Below are 21,701 nucleotides of genomic sequence, written 5' to 3' on the forward strand. Positions count from 1 at the left end.
CTGATGAAAGGCGTGGCTAACATATCAGAAGAAACCAAGTTCTGCTTTTGCACTACACAAGTTTTGATGAACAGTAGCAAATCACTTTAGAAGGTTATGAACTTGTGACTCTGATACGTTGTCTAAAGAAACCAAGTTCTGAAGATCTGAAGACAAAGGTTCTGAAGAACAGTCCAAATGTTAGAGACTTATGTTTCTGAAGATAAAGGGTACTGAAGACCAAGTGCTGAAGATTCTGAAGACGAAGTTATGAAGAATCTGAAGACTTGAAGTTCTGACGACCCAAGGAGAATAGAAGATAACGTTACGTGGTACATAGTACAAAGTACAAGCGAATGTTTCGTTCCACTACCATGAAAGGACAGACGTGGCGTATTATCTTGTCCCCCATGATTCAAGCTGCCAACTTTATGGAAATTCCAGAAATGCCCTCCAACAAATATATTATTTTATTTGGCTATAAATAGGCTTGAAGACTCAAAGAGAAAGGCTGCTAATTCATACACTCTTCATATATTCTTGAAAGACTGTTCATAAGCTTTTCATTCTCTTTAGTCTAGAATCTGATTAAACTGTTTACTCCAGCTTATGTAGAAGCACATATTGTAAACAAATCTCTTCTTAAACTGTAGTTTGATCTTTACCTTAAAAGACCAGTTGGTCAAAATTCTTAAGAAGTCTAAGATTAGTGTGTCTTGGAGGTTGTAAGTTAGTCACTCGCGGTTAATTTGTGCATTGTAATAATCTTGAGATTATTGGATTAAGACCTTGTTGATAAGGCGAAATCACCTTCACGGGTGGACTAGATTAGCTTGATAATTTTCAAGTGAACTAGTATAAACATACCTTGTTCTTCCCTTTTTGCATATCTATCTTTATTATCAAGAAACTACTTCTTTTAAAGGGAAAAGTTTTAGGTGTAAACCCCTATTCAAATCCCCATTTCTAGTGTTTTTCACTCCTTCATTATCTGCGCTGCTAATTGCTGATTGGTTTGGGTGGGGTTATGTATTAAAGGGTTGAAAATTGTACCCATGTGTTGGGTAAGCATATTAACCATCTCATGGTAACTTTAATCCATTTGCTGTCTCAAAAATGTCGCATAATGGTTTGTAAATGCGGGCATTTGGGCAGAAAATCCTGCCCTAGGGGGTTGGGTATTTCGACCCAGAGTGTTTACGACCGATCCCGACCTTTGTAATGGCAAAAACATTGTCACCACATGTTCAACAAATGTTGATACACTATTGTGCAAATTTGTCATCATAGAAGTTGACATGCCATATGGTTGTTTGCGACCATTTAACGACATTGTGAATCCAGGCACATAAGGTGGCCTAACATTATTATTTCCCACTGGTCTTGGGGTCACTGGTTGACCCTGTGTTCGAACTGGAGATAAAATTGACCCACTTTGCGCATTTGACGATATTTCCATCGTACTCGCTAAGTAGGGTATTGCTTTGGACACATTTGACGTGGTCGTATTTTCTCCTGTCGAAAGGGGAGGTTGTTCTACATTGTTAGTTGGTGGCTTAATCATCTTTCTAACGTATTTCTTTCTGGGTATGGGTTAGTTACTTCTGGATACTCTACCACTCCTCAATTTCATACAACGAAGTTTGAGAGGAATTTAATATGTAGAACTTACAAAACTAACAAAAAATTTAAAAAAAATTGAAACGGACTTAAAGGGTCCCACTGGGCATGCCCATTTGTTTACCCTTGATTTTGGTAAACAACCATTAGTCCTCCAAATTTACACACTTCGATTACTCGTAGAGTCGACTAGATTGATCCTAAGACATATGTGTTCGGTTTTTATGTATTTAGGTTTTCTAGGCACTAAATGTAAAGATAATCTTAAAGGAAAATAGATAAATGACTATAAAAGGTTTGCTTTTAAAGGTAAAGGGCGAAAAAAGATAAATTGGACAAGAAATGTAAAGGGTTTCAACTGAAAAAAGATAAATTGGACAAGAAATGTAAATGACTTTGAATATAAATGACTTTGAATGTAAATAACTGCTCTATAACTGAAAAAATGGTGTTTCAAACGTGCATTTCTCAGAGAGACTTGTTTCTCACTATGCTAGATACTTTGAGTATTTTTTTAGTATAGTACAATGTTGAACGCACTAAAAATCTATTTACTAAGACTCCTATATATACTAATTCAATTACAACTGTCTTCTATTCACAAGATGACACGTTTCTGTCTGCATGCGCTTCACCTCTTGCAAGTTTCCAAGCGTCCCTCTCAAAGGACAGATAAGGCTAAAAATCCCGCCATTGGCCTATTTCGAAATCCTTTTCGTTTAACACCGAGTCTGAATGAATTAAAATATTTCTAAGTCCCAGATAGAATAAGCAACCTATTAGTGTGACTAGCTTCTCAGCTAGTAATTTGTCGAAGATATCTTCGGACTCGTCGAAGCCAATCTTTCTTCATAAAATTCAATCTTGTCTCTTGAATGTCTTCCTTTTAGTGAGTGTAGAATTTGCAGTATGCACCATGGATCACAAAAGAACATCTTTTCCATGAGGTCAATTTTGTTGCAATTCAAGATACACATTTGACAATCATATATTTTGATTGATGGTGAATGTCATCAGCATCAGTTGTAAACCACATGCCTATAAATCTAATTGAAATAATTTGTAATCAGTTATTAATTATAAATGATCATGTCTCGAATTTGTTACATTTGGCAAGGAAGCATCGGAGGTGTTTACACAACAATTACAAGAAATAAAATGGTTGTAGGGAAAATTTTATGAGCATTCAGGATACCACTTGGTCTTGGTTTGGAGACTAAAGTGTGCAGAAAAATTAAGCTATTAATATGGACCATTTGACTTAAGGCTTTTCATATCCTTAGTCTTATGCACCGTAGGAACACGTCTCAATTAGATCAATGCTCAATATGTTTAACAAATACTGAAGACATGTTTCAGTACCTCATGGATTATGCTGCAACCAAAAATATTTGGAGAGTTCTAGGTTTTACTAATAAAACTTTCAATCATAATCAAAATATCTTCGACTAGATTAAAGAAAATTGAAGGGCCTAAATGCTAATTTATTTTAGCTGACTTATGGTGGACTTGGAGGGGAAGATATTTAGTGTTGTGATGTGATAATGATAAGGTTCAATTCAAATCAATGTTTTGATATGTGAAACAAAGAACAATATCAACCAAAATAAATGGCATTTAATAATAATAATCAGTAAGCAGAAATTAAGGGAGAAAAGACGAAAAGTTTGTTTACCTAGTTCGATCACAAGATGTACTCTGGGGGAAGAGTAACTCTCCAACTCACTATACTCATAAAGTTGTTAGAAGAGATTTCAAATGAGTTACAAGAAAATAACATTCGCCTTCAGAACCAAGCCAATTGTTTTCCAACCTCTCCAATATATGAATCACCCAAACCCAATATTTAAAATTATTTTCCAATGCCCTTAAATAACTTCAAAGATTTTCCAAAATCTTTCTAGGTTTTTCCTTGAGAAGACCATAAACCCTATAAATCTTAAGTTGTTAATAATAATATAAATGCATATTTATAATTGCTAAAATCCAACAAATTTATAATAAAGCCCAAAACAAAATCCATTAATCTGCGAACCGTTCAAACCAGACATTCTTAAGCTTCTTGATTTTTGACAAATTTGAAATAAATTTTCTTTCTTTTCATCAACAAAATTGTTAAGATATGCTTCAACACTTAGTTTGCATTGATAAAGAATTCATTATACTTGATCACGTGCTTACGAAAATAGTGCAAGTAAGTTTATTTTCTATAAACTCCCCTAGTAATAGCTCAATACAATGACATGAATCTCAAAAAGATGCTTTTGTATATAAACTCCCCTATAACTTTGTTTACGAGTTTGGAGGGGAGGACTTTGGAAAATAGGAAAGATTCGATGAAAAGAATAGAAAAATTTTAGGTAGGAGAATTTTGGAGAGTTTGATTTTATTTATAACACCATGGACTTAAAAAATTGTATTGAATAGGGGTTTTGGAGAGTTTTCATAATTTTTTAAAATATATTTTAAGTTGTTATAGTACTGTGAAAAATTAAAATTATAGTAATGATAATGACTCTTTTATGATTCTAAACAAAATCATTTTTTCAAAAAATGTCAAATATTTTTCTATATTTTTTAAAAATTTCGTTTTCAGAAGTTTTTCCCTCCCCTCCCGTCCAAACTCGCAGAAAAAATCTAATAGTAGCTCAATACAATGACATGATTCTCAGAAAGATGCTTTTGTATTGATTGTGGATAAAAATTGAAATTAGAGTGAAAATTGGGTTGGAACATGAGATTAGATTAGAGATAACTATGACCATTGGATCATAGAATTCGATAGCTTCTCAAGGAATACAAATATAATTCATGCTGCACTGATGATCCTTTGTCTTGGCTTTAAAATGACTCAGGATCAAGATATCCTGAAGGTGATTGTTTCTTTGAATTCAAAAACCACCATACATATATCATTAGCAAGCCAATTATGATGTCACATGTATATTCAAGGGTTAATACCTATTTCCCCCCTGCCATATAGGCGTCATTTGAAAAACCCCCTGCAATATTTTTAGTTTATACTAACTGAACCAAATAAAAATATTTTTAGTTTATAATGATTTAGTTTATATTAACTGGTTCAGTATCTAATAAGTATTACCAAAGTCACCAATAAGTCAACCAAAAACGTGCAGTCTAGTGGTTATACTGATTTTGTGTAAGCTTTGGGTCTTGGGTTCAAGTCCCATTGAGACTATCTTTTTAAGCTTTAATATTTACCATTTTAACAACCTAATAATAAAATAATAATGAAAATTGCCACGTGGAATTAAAATAAATAAAAAAAATAAAAATGCCACATACTCCGACCACGTCATTAAAAATAATAATAAATAATAAATAAAATATTTACCATTTTAACAACCTAATAATAAAATAATAATGAAAATTGCCACGTGGAATTAAAATAAATAAAAAAAAATAAAAATGCCACATACTCCGACCACGTCATTAAAAATAATAATAAAAAATAAATAATAAATAAAAATAAATTGCCACGTCAATATTTCTGGTGACTGGATTCCTCGAGGGAGTAAAATAGGAGAATCTTCGTATGTTAGGGGACGAATTGCAACAACCTAATAATAAAATAATAATGAAAATTGCCACGTGGAATTAAAATAAATAAAAAAAAATAAAAATGCCACATACTCCGACCACGTCATTAAAAATAATAATAAAAAATAAATAATAAATAAAAATAAATTGCCACGTCAATATTTCTGGTGACTAGATTCCTCGAGGGGGTAAAATAGGAGAATCTTCGTATGTTAGGGGACGAATTGCAACTTTTTTTTCGCAGGGGATTTTTCAAATAGACCCTATATGGCAGGAGGCAAAATAGATATTAACCCTCTATTCAATTTTAATTGCAAATGTGAGAGATTTCATTTAACTAAAGGAAATGTTGTAATTAAACATTTTTTCTAGAGGAAAATGCATATAAGGATTTTCTAACTAAGCATAGAGGGTCTAACCTAATTATGATCCTTACAAAATATAGTATGACATACTGTGCTCAATAAAATCCTCAATCTCTCTAAAATGATGCTCTAAAGAGCTTTCTTGCTTGAGTTGAATATTTTTTTAGTTTTAGTTGTAGTTTCTTGTAATTGAAGCAAGGGTAAACAAAACAAAAATCTCATTCCATCATTATCCAACAACAACAAAAAAGTTACATCATCACTTTATAAGAAGTAAATAGCTAGTACTAGTAGTATACTTTTAACAACAAAAACACTATATTTTATTTCAACATCAATATTATATATAATTTATTTAAAACAGGTGATGTTATGTTTAATTTATGAATATACTCACTTCACTACAACTTTTTTTCTTTGAAATTCAGTGTTATAGTTCCATCACTAAACCCTTAGTTGCTGCTTATCTTCTCCACCACCGGCGCAAGATCCCTTGGATGCACATTCACCATCAATCCATACTTCATGAACAGCGTCAACGACATCTTCTGCTCCACACGGTGTCCCGGCACAACCGTCAGACGGTGGCGCAGAAGCACAGCAGCCGCAATGGACTTCATCTGCAGATAAGCCAAATCCTTCCCCAAACAAATCCTCGGCCCCGCATTGAACGAAACAAACCTGTAAGAGCCCTGCATATTCTCACCGTCCGTTGAAAGCCACCGTTCAGGTTTAAACTCAAGACAATCCTCTCCCCAAATGAACTTCATCCTCCCAACGGAGTAAATTGAATACGTCACCATGGAGCCCGCCGGAACAAAGGTTCCGTTCGGTAAAACGTCGTCGTTCACCACATGTTTTGAATCCTCTGGAACAGAAGGGTAAAGACGTAAACTCTCAGATAAAGCAGCTTTCAGGTAAACCAAACGATCAACTTCATCAAAAGCGAGAGGCTCATCCGTCCATTTGGAGAGATCATCTCCACGTGTCTCCATCAGAACGGTGCAAAGCTCGACCAGAATTTTCTCCTCCACGTGTGGGTTTTTAATGCAGAGCCAGAAGAACCAACTCAGAGCAACCGATGACGTGTCACGTCCAGCGAGGATGAAATTGAGAGCCACGTGTTGAAGAAACTCTTCAGAGTAAGACTCTTTCTTCTTCATGAAACGCGAGAGAAGGTCGTCGTTTAACGCTTCACTTCCACTCTGTAGCTCAAGTTTCCTGTTTTGAATGATTTTGGATAGATATTGATCTATGTGCTTTAAACTTTTTGTTAGGCTCACTTCCATTCCAAGCCGAAGCCATTTCTTCAGCTTCCACACGATTTCAGGTAAAATAAACCGTTGGAGTGTGGCTTCCGTGGCACGATCGAAAGAAAGCGCGAAGCCGTTTTCCGGAAGTCCGACTGCTAGAGTCTGAGGGTCTTGACCGAAAGCCAAGCCGCATATGTTGTCGAAAGTGAGCCGAAGGAGAAGGTCTTGAAGATCCACCGGAACGTTTTCTTTCTGAGCCGTGGCTAAAATTGGACAGAATCTAAACTTTATAGCTCGGCTAACCCAACGAGCCATGGCTTGTCGTAGGGTCCTCGTGGTGAATTCCAGTGCGGCGGTCTTACGCTGGAACAGCCACGTGTCACCATCTGTGTTGAAGATACCTTCTCCAAGCAAGTCATGAAACGCTGACTGCCACGTAGGACCTTTGGGGTAATTATCGAAACGGAGTTTGAGTATGTGTTCAAGATTCTTGGGGTCGCACGTGACCGTCACGAGGCACTGTTTTCTAGCGAGAAATGGAACGGCGCAGATGCAGGTTTGGTACGTGCCGCCACACGCGCGGAGATTTTCAGCGATCCAGTCGTGCATGCGGTTGGCATGGTGGATGAGACCAGGTAGACTGCCCACTAAGGGCCAGACACGTGGACCTTTTAATGACCGTATGATGAACAAGAACCATATCATGTAGGCCGCTATTGCCGTTAAGATCATTAATGCTGTTGATTCATCCATGTGCTTGTGGGACCCAATAACCGAAAACACAGCTTTATTTGTTATACCTGAAAATTTTCCCGGCGAACACGTTTGTTGCAGGGATGAATGAACAACAAAAGTTAAAACAAAAAATTAACGTTAATGTTTGAATGCACGTATGGTTTTTGATGTTTGAATGTGAAAAATGTGAGAAGAGTGTTGAAGAGTTTGGCTATGATAGAAGATGAAGGGAGATAGATGTAAGAGCTTATTTTGAGCAGCTTGTGAGTGAGAAAAAGTGATGATTTATAGAAAAGAAAAGACGGTGAAACAAAAAGCGGGGCAATTAATGAAGAGTAGAGAAGCTGGGTGGTGCTGTTGAAATTAAGTTAAGCTGCAATTTTTTCTTCTTCTATAGGATTTTGAGTGAGTAGCCTTATAAGACCGCCCTCATCAATGTCCACCGAGTTAGTTGTTAGTTTAGTTGGGACATGGGTGTATATAAATATAAAGGTGTATGTATAAAGGTAAAACCAAAGACATAGCTATCCTATAAAGATAAAAGTGTACATCTCTAATGTGAAAGTGTTGGTACATTGGGTTACAACAGTCCCTTGGTTTTAATATATGTGGACGCCAAATTAAATCATGTCCAACATCTACAAATGTTTAAATACTACCAATGATGTTGTTTTTTGAACAAGGTTTTGTTATGTCTCGTCCTATTCACAACAATAGTTATGAGCCTGATGAAGGGAGTTGCATAACTTTTTCTTTTATAGCCATGTGATTAGTTAATAACTAATGTGAAAATAATATTACTCCTAACTCAATTATAATTTGACTCAAGTAAATTTGAGTCAAGTATAATCGAAAGTCGAGTGTGTGGAGTTTTAATACCTTTCAGATTTAAGATATGGATTTTATCAAAGTCTGTTGAGGATCTTCTGTGATGACTAACTTGGGTGGCATCTCAAACTTAAAGACGCGGCTTTAGCGGCTTGGTAGCACACGATCCATCACATTTGGTTTGCTAGAAATGACAAACGATTCAACAATTTCTCAACTAGGATTCAATTCATTTGTGAATCATTTTGACACATACTAAGATGGACTCTTCCCTCTCACATGGATGGTTTGCACAACACACTTTAGAGTGGGACATCTTGGACATATTGCATATTGAAGTAAAATATATAAGGACTCTAAGAACTGTTACCGCTATTTGGCAAAAACCAAATTGGGATTGGACGAAAATTAACACAAATGGTTCCGTTGGAGATAACTTAGCCGCATGGGGACCATTGAAAGGGACCATAAAGGAAAATTCTTTGGGTTTTTTTTTTGGCGAATTTCAGGCCCAAAAAAGTTGGATGCAAAATTTCTCTTTATTATGGTAGTGTTAAAAAATACGATGATTAAAGGCTGGTCTAAATTAAGGATAGAAGCAGGCTCCAAAGCCGATCTTCAGGGCATTAGTAACGAGTCTTTAATATCTTATGAACTTCAGAACAGATGGGATAACTGCAAGAACCCGCGTATTCTAAAGTGTTCCACTCATATTTATATAGAAGGAAATAAGTGTGTATATAGGTTTGCTAACCATAATCATGAGTTGTTGGACACTCAATGGTGGGATGAGGTTCCTCAATTCATTAGATCAGAGTTCTTTCAGAATAAATTAGACCTGTCTCAATATCAGTTTGCTTGATTTTGCTAGCAGGATGGAGGTTGGATGATCATTGTGGTAGGTTATTCACTTTTGTTCAGCTTTAGTCCTTTATTTTTTATTTATATTCTTGTCTGTTGGTTTGCTCTAGGCCAGGTCTAACCTTTCGATGTACATATTTTGTCTCTGTATATATTAGCATTAATTTGTTTTTAAAAAAGAAGATATTCATAAGTAATATATAGCTCAATCTGTTCAATAAATCTAAGGAAAATGAGCACTACAGGAAAAGATCATTAGATGATTCAGTTAGCTTGAAGCATAAGTTATAAATTTAGGGTAAGTTACAACCTCTTAAAAGTAAATTTTCATTAAAAAAAATCTTATTATGGGGATTGAGGGAGGCACTACACTGCTCCTAACAACTTTGAGCCAGATACAAGTATTAGCAGGAAGTTTATAGATGTTATAAGCGTCTTTGAAAGATGACGTACCAGATGAGGATTGTTTCCAAATTAAATTATCATCTTTCATATTAGGGGAATAACTATCTTGTGAAGAAAATGCAATATATTAGGAAATTTCATCTATAGATCCCTAGGAATATGTTATTGATGGTTGACAATGAACTTCTACACCAGATGCTACAGAGATTGCATCCAAGAAGGTTGGATGCTCGAAAGGTGCATCAGAGTAGTTCCACTCCAATCATGCTTCCAAAATTTGATATTATTTTCCTTACCAATAATTTAGCAAAATCTATCCAAAATAGCATGTATTTTGGACTCGAGACCACTCCAGATAGAAGAATAAATATTGTAGTTAATAATTCTATCATTCTTAATCACCATATTTTTGAGGATTTAAGCCCATTAATCACTAGAATTCACCATTTCCAACAAAGCTTAAGGTTAGAGGCTTCGTTCAAAGGAATAAGAGATCTCATCTAAAGCCACCATCATTAATAAAAGCACAAACCTTAAACCAAGAGACAACCGCTAGCTTTCCAACTTCTAAATTTCCACTCCACATAATTTTTTTAAGCATTTCTCTAGATCTTTTATTAAAGAAATTGACCAAGAGTATATGATGATTGAATAGAAAAACATGCTTTGCACCACACTCTTTATTAGTTGCAACCTGCCTTCCATAGAGAGTAAGAATTCATTTGAAGCATCTAGCTTTGCTTTGATTCTATCAACCACTGTTGCAAAAAGGAAGCCTTGGGCCTACCCTTAAAGATAAGGACTGCGAGATAAATGAAAGGGAAAGTACCAATGTCAAAACCAAGATACTAAGAAATGATGAGAAGCCTGCGATGGGTAACAGAGCACAAGTACATTATTCTCTTCTGAAGATTGATGTTCTAACGAGAGATTTGTGCATACCTTGCTAATAAGTGGGAAATAACTTGAATGTTGGAGGTTAATTATTTACAAAAAATACATCACATCATCAGCAGACAGGCAATGAGACATGGCTGCAATGGCTGTAATGTTTGACATGCTCTATTCTTCCACAATTTATAAGGAGTCTTATTTAGGATTAGTCTAATCGAGATTTTGTTATGAATATAATAGCATGTGTTAAGTGCCTCTGCCCATAAATACTTTACCACATTAGTCTCATTGATCATGGTTCTGACCATTTCTTGTAGAGTACAATTTTTCCGTTCTACAACTCCATTCTGTTGGGAAGTTCTAGGGCAAGAGAAATCATGAAAAATGTCATTTTCAACAAAAAGTTTTTCAAAATATTTGTTTTCAAATTCTCCACCATGATCACTTCTTTTTCATTTTGCACTTGAGAGCAGACAATGGCAAATAAAGAATGTGACTCGTCCTTGTGTCTCAAGAATTATACCCATGTCCATCTGCTGTAGTCATCAAATATGACTAATCCATACTTCTTATCACTGACAGAGGCTGTTTTCACAGGCCCAAAAAGGTCAATGTGTAAGAGCTTCAGAGGCCTAGAAGTAGAAATAAGATTCTTTGTTTTGAAAGAGGTTTTTGAAAACTTCCCTTTCTCACATGCTTCACAAAGAGCATCTGACGCAAACTTTAGCTTTGAGATTTTTCTCATGCTAACATGATTTAACCTCATGTGCCAGGTCCATTTCTCTTCATTTACATATAGAAGACATTTAACATTTTGACTTTTTAAATCAGAAAGATTGACTTTATAAATGTTATTTTTCCTTTTGCCTCTAAATAATAGAGAACCATCCTTTTGAATAACAACTTTACATGACTCTTAATTGAAGATAAGATCATAAACATTATCACTTAATTGATTTATGGGTAAAAGGTTACGCATTAATCCTTCAACTAATAAAACATTAGAAAACGAAGGTAGAGTACCGTTAGCAAAATTTCTGGAGCCAATGATTTTTCCTATCTGATCTCCTCCGAAACCTACAGAGCCTTCAGGCTTAAGTTCCAAGTCTTAGAGCATATGCCTTCTTCCCGTCATATGTCGAGAGCATCCAGAGTCGAGGTACCATGACTAGTGTATTGAGTTGGCTGCTAAGGACATCTCGTTTGAGTCTGATTCTAGTTATGACTCAAAGTTGCTTGCTTCTTCCTTTGCCATTAATGCCATGTTTTCTTGCTCTTCTTTAAAATCATCTTTTGAGGAGTCAGAGTCATCCCATGTTTCCATGGGACCTTTCTACTTATCTTTGAATTACTTATTCTTTGGTCTTTCGTTGCCGAGTCTTGGACATTTGTTCTTGAAATGACTAGGTTCTTTGCATTCGAAGCAAGTAACCTCTCTCTTAACTCCATACTTCTTCTGGCTAGATGTTGATTCAGAATGACCACAAGATCTTTTGTATCCTCTGAACATATTTTGTCTTTGCTTGTAAAGTTGATTAATTCTTTTAGACAACAAATACATTTCTTTTTCAACATCATAATCTTCTTCTAAATCTTCTTCTTCTTCTTCTTCTTTTGCTTGGAGGGTTTTAGTCTTTTTAGACTTGCTTTTGGATTTCAGAGCAATAAATTTTCCTTTCTTCAGAGGATCATCTTCCTCAAGTTCTATTTCATGACTCCTTAAAGAACTTACAATTTCTTCCAGAGTGGTAATGTTGAGATTCTTTGACACCTTTAGTGTAGTCACCATAGGTGTCCATTTCATTGGAAGACTTTTGATGATTTTATTTATATGATATGCAGTAGTGTAGCCTTTGTCTAGAATTTTCAGTACTGCTACCAGAATTTGAAACCTTAAGAGCATTCTCTCAATAGTTTCATCATCTTTCATCTTGAAGGATTCATATTTATGAATCAAGGCTAAGGCCTTGATTTCTTTAACTTGCTCATTTACTTCATGAGTCATCCTAAGAGAATCAAATATAGACTTTGCAGAGTCTTTATTTGTTATCTTTTCATACTCATTATATAGATGGCTTCAACATAAATGGTTCTAAATCTATGATGATTTTTGTTATCCCTTTTATGTTGATTATTCATATAACTTCTATTGAGTTTGACACCATTGGCATTCACAATTTGTGTGTAACCATCTATTAATATATCCCATAGATCAGCATCGAATTCAAGGAAAAAACTTTGAATTCTATCCTTCCAATAGTCAAACTTTTCACCATCAGAGACTGAAGGTTTAGCAGCAAAATGATATTTGTCATTGTTGGCATTTGCTGGTGGAACTTCCGCTATTGTGTTTCAAGTAATGGATCTTTATCTGACACGGCTAAGTGTTTTGATAATAATCAATGTCAGAACTGAAGATGTGATGCCAGTTGAAGGTTCAATGAAATACAAGAAAGGGGAGATTGAATTGAGTTTCAAGATTAAAAGATTTTTTTTCAAACACTCAAACACAAACTGAAAAATAACATAAGGATAAAGAACACAATATTTTATCCTGGTTGACCGTTAACTAGGCTACCTCCAACCCACCCTACCCAGGTGATTTTTTCTTCTCAACATAGACTTAATCCACTAATCAAATACCCTTTGATTACAACTTCAATGATTACCCGTCAAATACTTCTCGAGGATCTTGACTAAACCTTTAGTTCCCCAAGGAATATTAACCAACCTGGTTGAATTACAAAGTGTCTGTGTTTACAAGATGCTTCTCGAAAAGCTGATACACACAGTTACAATACAATGAAATTTACAAAGAATTAAAGTTATGAAGCTTTCAATAAAAAAACAGCTTTCTTCTTTGTGTTGATGCTCGACTTTTTCAAGTGTTTCTCTTAACTTCTTTGAATATGATTTATGTGTTTCATGTTCTTGTTCTTTTTTAAATCTCTCTCTCTCTCTCTCTCTCTCTCTCTCTCTAAATTTCCATGGCTTGAAACACCCCCTTAAATAGATGAGAAATAGATCCATTGGAGGGTAAAGTTAGAATTTATAAACCACAACTTGCATGGAGACATTGAGTAGTGCAGTGGTAAAGTGGCAGTAGCAACATAGTGGAAGGTGGGGATGGGGAATTTTGCAAAAGTTGGTATTGACAACACTTATTTTGTTCTTTTTTTAAGGTAGCGGAAATGATGATGATTTGTTCTATTTTAATATTTTCACACCATCTCCTTTCGTAGTAAACTCTTTCAGATAAAGGCTTCTGATAGATTTTGGTGAAGCTTGGTCATAATCCAGAGTTACTAATTTTCTTCACTTCTAACCACTTGAGTCAGAGGCTTCTGATAGATTGAGGTGAAGCTTGATCACAGTAAGTCTTCCGTGTTAGAGAAAATCCGAGTCTTGAGCTATCAGAGTCGATATTGATAATCTTCGTTGACTAGATGACTTAATGCTTTATAGAAGCAGATTTGTCGTTGTAAACACTTCTTTCTTCAATGGTTCATAATACGTCTTAATTGCCCAGAGTTCATAGATGCTTTGTTCAGAGTCCAAAAACTACACTTGTCGAAAGATAAAAAACTTGCATACTTAGAGTCCCGAATCTATAAGTAATATCTGCACACTTTAAGTAAATCGTTAGAGTACAAAATTGTTCTTTATACAAATGTACTTGTTATCATCAAAAATTCAAAGATTAGTTGACGAATCAAACTTGTTCCAACAAGAAATATTGAATCATCTATGCTGTGATGGAATTTGTCAATATTATACGACATGAACATGGCATGGGGAGGTTTCAAAAGTTCCAATCCCGTCACACAAAGATAAAGTTGATTTAGATATGGATAATCGACTAGAAGATATGGTTTGTGATATTGGAAAAGATTGTTTTAGGAGAGCCCATGTGTATGATACTTTATGTAATGATAAGGAAGAGGCGTTATATCTAGGGTGCTCAAATTTACACGATTGTCAGTGGTGTTAAAACTGTTTAATTTGAAGGCAAAATATGGATGGACGAATAAAAGTTTTACTAAATTGTTTGAATTGTTGAAAGACATGCTTACAAAAGGTAACATGTTGTTGAACCATAATTATGAGGCTAATAAGATATTGTATCCAATGGGTATGAACTATATTAAAATACAAGAATATCGTAATGGTTGTATAATATGTAGGAAGAAGTATGAAAAACTGAATCAATGTCCGAAGTGTGAGGAGTCACGCGACAAGTTGAAGGATAGTGATTTTGATGATGATAGTGTAAGCACAAAATATCTTTTTTCTAAGTGTACCCACAATAATTTTAAGATTTAAGAGACAGTTTGATAATGTAAATGATGATGGTGCCATTTAGGTTTTGATATAAGTATGTATAGTTTTGTTTTGACCATGTAGCCATTTGAAAATATACTAGAAAATGTATTATTTAAGTTATGTTTTAATAATCTACAAGTTATAATCAAAAATACGTAAAAGTTAAAAAATATTTTAAAAATACGAGGGATTTCACATCGGTTAGCACCACAATTGATGTGAAAAGTGATCCACTATCCTCATATCTCTTAAGATAACAGTCTCAATCGAGGTAACAAATAATTCATGTCTCCTTGACTAACATCCCACCCTATGGTAAAAGTAAGACTTATTCCCTCGGTTAGCATTCCAAACGAGATGGAAAGTGGTGCATATCACTTTATTTTGCTCCAACTAATGACCCAAATTGAAAAGTGGCGCACTTTCAATAACATCATACATTACCTCAAACTCTCAAGATAAAAGCCATTCCCCAATTAATGTGAATTTTTTTTGTAGTAGTAGTGCTAAACAATGAAACATAACATTATTTCATTCAATTCAATTTAATTTCATCAATCCAACCATAGTATAAAAATTTTACACCCGGGTAAAATAATTTAATAATGTGTTAGAAAGAAATTGCACACAATAAAGATTAAACAAACACATTTGAAAAAAACCACAATTCTTACATTGAAAATCTCTCTCGGGTTGAAATTCCTCTCATTCCAAATAATTAACAATAATTCTTAATTAAATTTTATAAATTATATTGAATTAATTTTAAAAAAAAGTTTACAATTAAAACAATTTATTTTTTCTAAAAAAAATTTGTATGAGGCATAAAACTTTTTTCAAAAATTATTTTCACCATTAAAACTTCCACAAAAGCAATTCTAATTTTAAAATTAATTGAAATGATTCGGTTTATTTAACTCTTTTTAAACGTTAGACCACATATTCAGTGAAAGGAAAGTGGATGAAATCTTTTTCGATACATCACATGGTATAAATAAATTATGTTGCAATACACAACAGAACTTTATTATCCTTCGAAATGTCCTCAATCACTGTAACATACACTTATGTTTTGCACTTTTATGAAGAGGATGGAACCATGTAGATTGGATCAATCTTGTGGACCGTGGTCCATCTAGAACTGTATTCATTCATTATTTATAAATTAAACGACTAATTAAATTTTATTTTTATTCTATGGTTTTATTTTATACTAGTACAATTTTTGTGGAGCTTAGTCAAAACACTAGCTAGTAACTATAATTAGGAGTAGTATATTAAAGTAATAACAATAATAAACTTGTCTAAAGTAGTCACAACAATAATTAATACAGCACCGATAATACAGTTACCTCCACCAGTTCCATTCATTGCCTCATATGCTTAACTGCCACACAAGAATATCCTTCATTAGGATGAATAACTAGGTAGTACTTTTTCCATTCCAAATTAAAAACATTTTAAAATAAGTATAATTAGTCATACAAATAATACAGCTAGCATTAATTGAAAGGCTAGAATGACGGTTTTAAGAGTTTGATTATTTGGTTGTGATATAGACTTTTGTTGAAAGAGGGACCAATGTTTTGGTTAGTATATTTTTGTATAGAAGTGGGTACTTGTCTTTATGAAATCAGAACAATATTGTTAATGGCAAGCAGACGTAGAGTTAGTAACTATAGTAGTGTCGAACAGCAATGTTACAACAACCTGTCTCATAGATTTATAAGATAATTAGAATTTTATAGTCTTAATTATAATTTGGGAAATGCTAACCAGTGCCCTCAGGGCAATGGTTAAACACTCCAAAAAAAGAAAATTTATCTCGATAATCTGCATATTTAATGTCTTGAAAATCGAAATATTATATTTTCTATAAAATATTTTCTTTTTTTGGAATGCTTAATCATTGCCCTGAGGGCACTGGTTAGCAAGACCCTTATAATTTTTAAAGTATTAATTATTAAAATTACTTTAATTAGATTTTTAAGAGTATAATAATCAAATTAAATAGATAAGTACAACTTGAGATAGGGAATCAAGATCAGACCTAGATTGCCTGCAGTCACTAAATCACGTTTTCATGCATTCAAGCGCAATTGACCAATTGATCAAGATCAGTTGGTTCTTATTTAAAGTTGATAATTTTGGATAAAAGAAATCTGTTTTTTTTTTCTAACCGTATGATCAAAATCAAGCGGTTAATAATGTGTTGACAGTGTGAATGCGGGAAATTTTCGATTGCAATGGATTCCATTTCATCAAGATCATACAAATATCACAAATTCAAAAGAAGGTCAAGGACATCAAAATATATAATACATGATTACTTATACCCAAAGTAACACCTTAATATTAAAGTAGGTCCAATAATATTTATTACCGAGCAATCTAATGTATCTTTCTAATGAATATTATTATTAACATCAGGCAATATTCAACTGATAAAAGAAAGACAAAATACTTTTTTTTGGTCCTTTAACTATATATTCATGGGTTCAGTTTGGTCCCTTAATTTTAAATCGTGTCACATTGGTCTATTAACTTTTTAATAGAGTCATATGAGTCCTTTCTGTTTGTTTTCATCAAACGTCCAATTATGTTTGCATATGTGGCAGCTGAGTTGGCATATATACTTCATCTTCCTTATTACCATTGTGCTTCTTCGTTTACCATTGCGTGTCTTCGTGTTCAACATCTTATATCAAATTAGGGCAGGTTCGTGTTCTTAAACTTCTTTCTTATTGAGGTCATCGTGTTCCTACTGCTCATCGTGAAACCGAAGCATGAATTATGGTCAAGGTTCATCATTATTGAAACAGATGAGCCATGAAAGTTGTGATTCCAATGTGTACACAAGCTCGCGATGGGAACCTATTTGTTATTGTGGAGACATAGTTGTGCTTCGTAGAACAACAATAATTAAGAATTTTGGAAAGAATTTTTGGAATTGTCCAAATTTTAAGGTAAGTCCTAAGTTTTGTTTGATTTATGTCCAAATATGAAAAACCCGTTTTGATACATCAATAAAAATTACAAGGATCCTTGCAAAGAATGTGTGGTTATTTCGATTGGTTCTATGAGGATGTGGGAGATGAGAAAGGACAATATATGATGAATAGGTTGGAAAGTATTGCAAAGGAAATTGATGATGTATCAGTTAGGTATTGTTATGTATCATAACCATTTATCATAAATTGTATTCCTGACATTGTGTTTGGTAAATAATTATAACTTCCAAAAATATTTGTTAAAATTTATTTTATATAAAATTTTGAAATTCTAAAAAGAAAAAATAAATATATGGAAATAATGTGAAAATAAAAAACTATAGTTAATTTTAGGTTTAAATAGTCTTTTGGTCCCTGTAAGTTAGCGAGTTTTTAATTTTCATCCCAATATCTTTTTATTTTGTCCAAATCCTCACATGTCCATTTCTTGTTCACTTTGGTCCCTGACGTCCAACTTCTATTAAAAAATGATGATGTTAATAATTCCACATAAGCTTATGTTTTTCTGTTTTTAATTTCTCAGTCCCTGTAGTGTCAAATGATAACATTTCCAAAAATGTGGGTAATGGGTTTCAAGCCCACTCACTTTAAGTGATTGCTTTCTTTCCTTTCCACTAAGCCACTTGTGCTATTTTTAAATGATGTTTGGTTTTTAAATGTATTAAATGTTGTTTGGTTTTTAAATGTATTAAATGTTGTTTGGTTTTTAAATGCAATGTATCCTTTTTTTTTTTTACAGTAACGTATGCTATTTTTAAATGCATTAAAATGTAGTATCATATTTGTATTCATTAAGTGCTGTTTAATTTATTAAAAAAAATTAACAATTAAATATACTAATTAATTAAAAATTATTTTATTTTTAAAATATTAAAATAAATAAAAAATGGGTCATGCTAACGAGTGTCCCAGGGGCACTGGTTAAGGATTCCAAATATAGAAAATATTCTATAAATAAATCAATTATTTAAACTTGTAGTGCATTGAATACAAGTGTTTTTAAGAAAAACATACCTTTTATTTCTTACAATAGTCAATCATTTTAATTTTCACTATATTTAATAAAAGTATTTAATAAACAAAATATACCACTTTAAACTCTTAACCAGTGCCTTGGGGCACTCGTTAGCATTACCCATAAAAAATTAATCAATTAGTATACTTTGTTGATTGTATTTTATAAAGAAATAGATTATTTTAATTTTTTTTTATATTAAAGTAATCAATTTTTAATCAACTAGTAGTATTCTCCAATGTTGATTGTATTTAAAAAAAATTTGAAATATTTTGTATCATTTTTACATTGGAAAAAATCAATTTATAATCAACATGTATATTTAATTGTTGATCGTATTAAAAATCATTTTTACATTTGAAATATTTTTCGTATTAAATAAATATTTTCGTATTAAATAAATATGTTTATATTAAATAAATATTTTAACTATTTAATTAACGTGTAATTGAAATATTACACTAAATAATATGTTTATGTATAGATAATATGTTACATAATTGAAATGTAATGTTTATGTTAAATAAATAATATAATTAACAGTGTAATTGAAATATTATAAATATTACAATAAATAACATGTTTATGTAATATATAAATATCCAATGCATATGTTAAACAAAAATATGAAGTGGCAGAGTGGAAAGGTGTAAATGCTATGACTAGAATGGTTGGAGTTTGATACCCCTTGAAAACATTTTTTAAAAATTAAATCATTTAACATTTCGATAATTAAATAATAATAAAACAATCTACGTGAAATTCAATAAAAATAAAAAATAAAATATAAACTTGCCCCGTCAGCCACGGTAGCCTAAGTGGAATTTAATTAAAAAATAATAATATGTTCGTCAAGTCAGCAACGTTTGCCACATAGGCGTTTTTTGTAACAGAATTTTAACGTCAGAGATCAAAGTGAACAAGAAATGGACATATGGGGACATCAAAAACTCGCTAACTTAAGGGATCAAAAGACTATTTAAACCTTGATTTTATTATATATTTTATGGTGATATATAATTCTCATCCTTTACTGTCATTCAATTAAAGTAATTCATGTTATTTGGAAAATTCTGGTTTATAGTAAGTAAATTAGAGTGAAGTGGGTTATTTTGTTTTGGAGACATAAAATACAAAAATATGATGAAGGAACAAATTTAGATATTGTAAAATACATGGTGAGTTTAAGGAATAAGTGGTGGGTATAGAAAAAAGTATTTATTAAGTTATGATAAAGTTTAAACAAAGAAACAAAGTCCAGCAAGAGATATAGGCCCAGAGGTTTCAAGATTTGTAAGGACATTTCTAATCCATACCCCCCTTATAAGAACAGAACTTAGAAAAAGCTTAGAACTGATTGAGAGAGGAAAATCTCTTATTGAATTAAACAAAGCAACTGCTATTTAATAAGCATTACATGAATATAGGAAATAACTGAAACTAAGCATAGTGGCTAAAACAGAATATATAACTCCCTAAAGAATAGGTCTTATTATATGACAAACTAAAAGAGTAATTCAAATAAAACTAAACTATAGCTAACACCCCTTTCATGATTTAGGAGGCAGAGAAAGAATTTAACTCTCTTAAAGAAATTTCAGCTGTAGTTTTTCAAGCCTGTCTGTCAGAATGGAGCAACCAAAAACCAGTATTTTTATTTTACAGTTCAATTGATGGAGTTCACCAACATGAAATTGTTGTTGCTTCAGCTAGCAGCGTTCTCCAGTGACACAAATATATATAGATGATAATGAAGAGTATTGATTGCAATATTTCAAACAGTTGCTATCAATTTTTTTTCCATGTTTCATTTATTTTAATTTTTTTTAACTATAGATTTTGTTATTAAAAAAAATATTACATTCAATTCATTCTTCACAATTACATTTAACTAAAAAAATTTAAATTTCTCCATTACAATTTTATCTTTTTATTTAATTTTTATATGTAATTTAATCTTTTTTATTTTTAAAAGATAATACATTCACCTCATTATTTTTATTTATTTAAAAATTTTAAGCACCTCTTAATTGATTAATTAATTAATTTATAAGGAATCTCTTAGTTGTAATTGCACATGTTTTTCAAGAATGCCATTTTAGGAGTATCTTAGGGTTCATCTTAATTTAGTTATACGCGAGAATGTGTTAATAAAGATTAAGACTTTGTGAGCTGAAGCTTTGCAGGTCAAATTATCAATGCACAATTAGGGGTATGGATCTTTTCAAAAGGTCATATATTTAACTCAATGAAGAATACTCACATTCTCTATTTGAAAGTGGATTTCCTCATCATTACTAAGTTCTCCATTTAAGTGGGATACTTGTTCTCTTTAGTGAAACTAGTGTCTTTTAACTTCGTGTCTTCTTCGTATACCAATTACCTCTTTTTCTTTTTTTGGCACATGCATCGTTTTCTTTGAGCTACCAACTTGACTATATGAAAGAGTGACAACTTGTGGCTTATAACGCTTTCCTCGAATCATGACATATCACACAACTTCCGCACAAATAGGTGTATGTTTTCTCTAAGTATAATCACTATTTACTCTTATTCTGTGAATTCCAAAGAAGTTGCGATTTTGGTAATTTGAACTTCAGGGAGCGTGTTTTTCTATTTTTTTATCTTCAAATATTAAATGGTGGCATATTCTTCTTTCCCAGATCATCACGTGGGTCTAAGTCGATCACGTCATATGTGTAGTTCACATTGGGCAAGCTTAGCTTAGGTGAAGATGTTTTTTTTTTTTATAATCTTCCAATTAACATAGAAACAACATCTCAATATTTTAATTGGTACTTCATTCAATGGCCCCCTTTACTATTTAAGTGCCACTATTTTCTAATGGGTA

General features: G+C 32.7%; 1 protein-coding gene across 1 annotated transcript; it reads right to left on the reverse strand.

Moving 5' to 3' along the window:
- Positions 1 to 5,726: 5,726 nt before the first annotated feature.
- On the reverse strand, positions 5,727 to 7,938 carry LOC131603644 (cytochrome P450 86A22). Its single transcript, XM_058876043.1, has one exon. The coding sequence runs from the start codon at positions 7,529 to 7,531 to the stop codon at positions 5,978 to 5,980; it is 1,554 nt and encodes a 517-aa protein (XP_058732026.1). The 5' UTR covers positions 7,532 to 7,938; the 3' UTR covers positions 5,727 to 5,977.
- Between the last annotated feature and the right edge of the window lie 13,763 nt (positions 7,939 to 21,701).

The sequence above is a fragment of the Vicia villosa genome, linkage group LG5, assembly GCF_029867415.1.
Source record: "Vicia villosa cultivar HV-30 ecotype Madison, WI linkage group LG5, Vvil1.0, whole genome shotgun sequence".
NCBI lineage: Eukaryota > Viridiplantae > Streptophyta > Magnoliopsida > Fabales > Fabaceae > Vicia > Vicia villosa.